Source organism: Blennius ocellaris (assembly GCF_963422515.1).
Source record: "Blennius ocellaris genome assembly, chromosome: 12".
Classification (NCBI taxonomy): Eukaryota; Metazoa; Chordata; class Actinopteri; order Blenniiformes; family Blenniidae; genus Blennius; species Blennius ocellaris.
In genome coordinates, this window is record NC_137661.1 from 21,999,560 (window position 1) to 22,001,070 (window position 1,511).

General features: G+C 39.0%; 1 protein-coding gene across 1 annotated transcript in view; it reads left to right on the top strand.

Moving 5' to 3' along the window:
• Positions 1–402, top strand: part of LOC308137555 (EEIG family member 2-like) — a gene marked incomplete at its 3' end in the record, with an annotated part of 16,818 nt that extends 16,416 nt beyond the window's left edge. Inside the window, exon 10 of the mRNA XM_080506307.1 lies at positions 224–402. Coding sequence (XP_080362433.1) covers positions 224–402 — 179 coding nt within the window. The remainder of the gene's footprint in view (positions 1–223) is intronic.
• Positions 403–1,511: the final 1,109 nt, after the last annotated feature.

A 1,511-nucleotide genomic window follows, 5' to 3' on the forward strand; every position in this document is an offset into this window, starting at 1 on the left:
GCCCAATGTAAGTAACAGTAACTTCACAGCAGTAGTCAGATATATTATATTATATGATATTATATTATACCTAATGGTAGTGGCATTGGAGTAACTCCCTTTTATATACACGTTATGCGTAACACTAGCGGAAATACCTGAAAACAGCAGTACGGTGGTGGAGCTGCTGCTATTGAGCGTCTCCCCAACAGCAATCACACTGGTGTGGTAAATGACTCCACAGTGGAGACCGTCCACGCTGCAGAAAGTGTCGTGGGAATAGCAGGACAGCGAGTGTCCATCCCGTCCGGCCAGATGAGCCACGTAGCCCACGGCATCCCAGCTGGCTTCCCACGACACGGTTCCGTGGTTTTCCTGACAGTCAACGTTCGTCTGCACGTTTTTGGGAGGGCAAGGCTCTGAGGATGGAAAAAGAGAATGATGATCAAAATTAAAAAGGGAATCTGTATGTCTTGTATCGAGACAAGCGCATAACCAGTGTAATAAACTGTACACATAATTCAAAATCAAAATGTTCCTGTCTGGCTGAAATTTTTATTATTATATAACCTGATTTATATTTTTATTCAAGCTCTCTAAAATCTTGATATGTAACTTAATATTTTCTCATCAGAAAAAAAAAAAAAAAGGAAATGACTATCCTAATAATCAAAAATTAGTCCTTGAAGACCCCCTCACGTTCCGTTTCAGACTCACACAAACACGATAGTCACCCTATCACAATAATCCTCTCTTTTGTGAACGACAATGTCTTTTGTGTTTTCTCACCTGTTGTGATCACAACTTCTTTGGTAGATGCGGACACGTCTTGACACACGTGGTTGCTTGCTGTGACTGTGATGTTGTACATCTGGCTACACTCCATGTTATACAGTGGACAATATGTGTCGGTAGAATTGCAGGAGGTCACGAAGCCCTGCTCGGTTTCTGCAACCACTGTGTAGTAATCAGCACCAGCGGCTATGTCCCACTGCACTTGGCCGATCGTGATGCTGTACCGAGTGGTGATGCGTTCAGGGATGCAAGGCTCTAAAACAGGGGGAAAAAAAGGAGAGTTAAATGCTATCGACAATGATTTAAAAGCATCAATTCTGTAAAGATATGGGAGTGGCAAGACTAAAGCTATTGAACATAAAACTTGTATAAATGTAAAACTACTTTTTTCCTATCTTGATCAGAAAGAGCTCATTAGGGGCTTTTTTCTATATCCTGTGGATATTTTTGTTAATCCAATTTTCATTTTAAGATGATAAGACTTTTTTTAAATTGTAAATTGACAATTTTAATTAAAATATGAATTGTCAATTTGGTCACTGGCGTAAATCCTGTAATATACAGAAGGAAAAAAGCTAATTTAGTCCCTTTCCAGTATATCATTTGACACCTCAATCTTCATTCTAGCTATAAACAGAAACATATGGACTAGAAACTAGAAAATTATTAGGCATTTTTTACTTTGAAAAAAATATAGCATCATTGTGTACCCCACCCAATGATCACTTTTAAGAGGT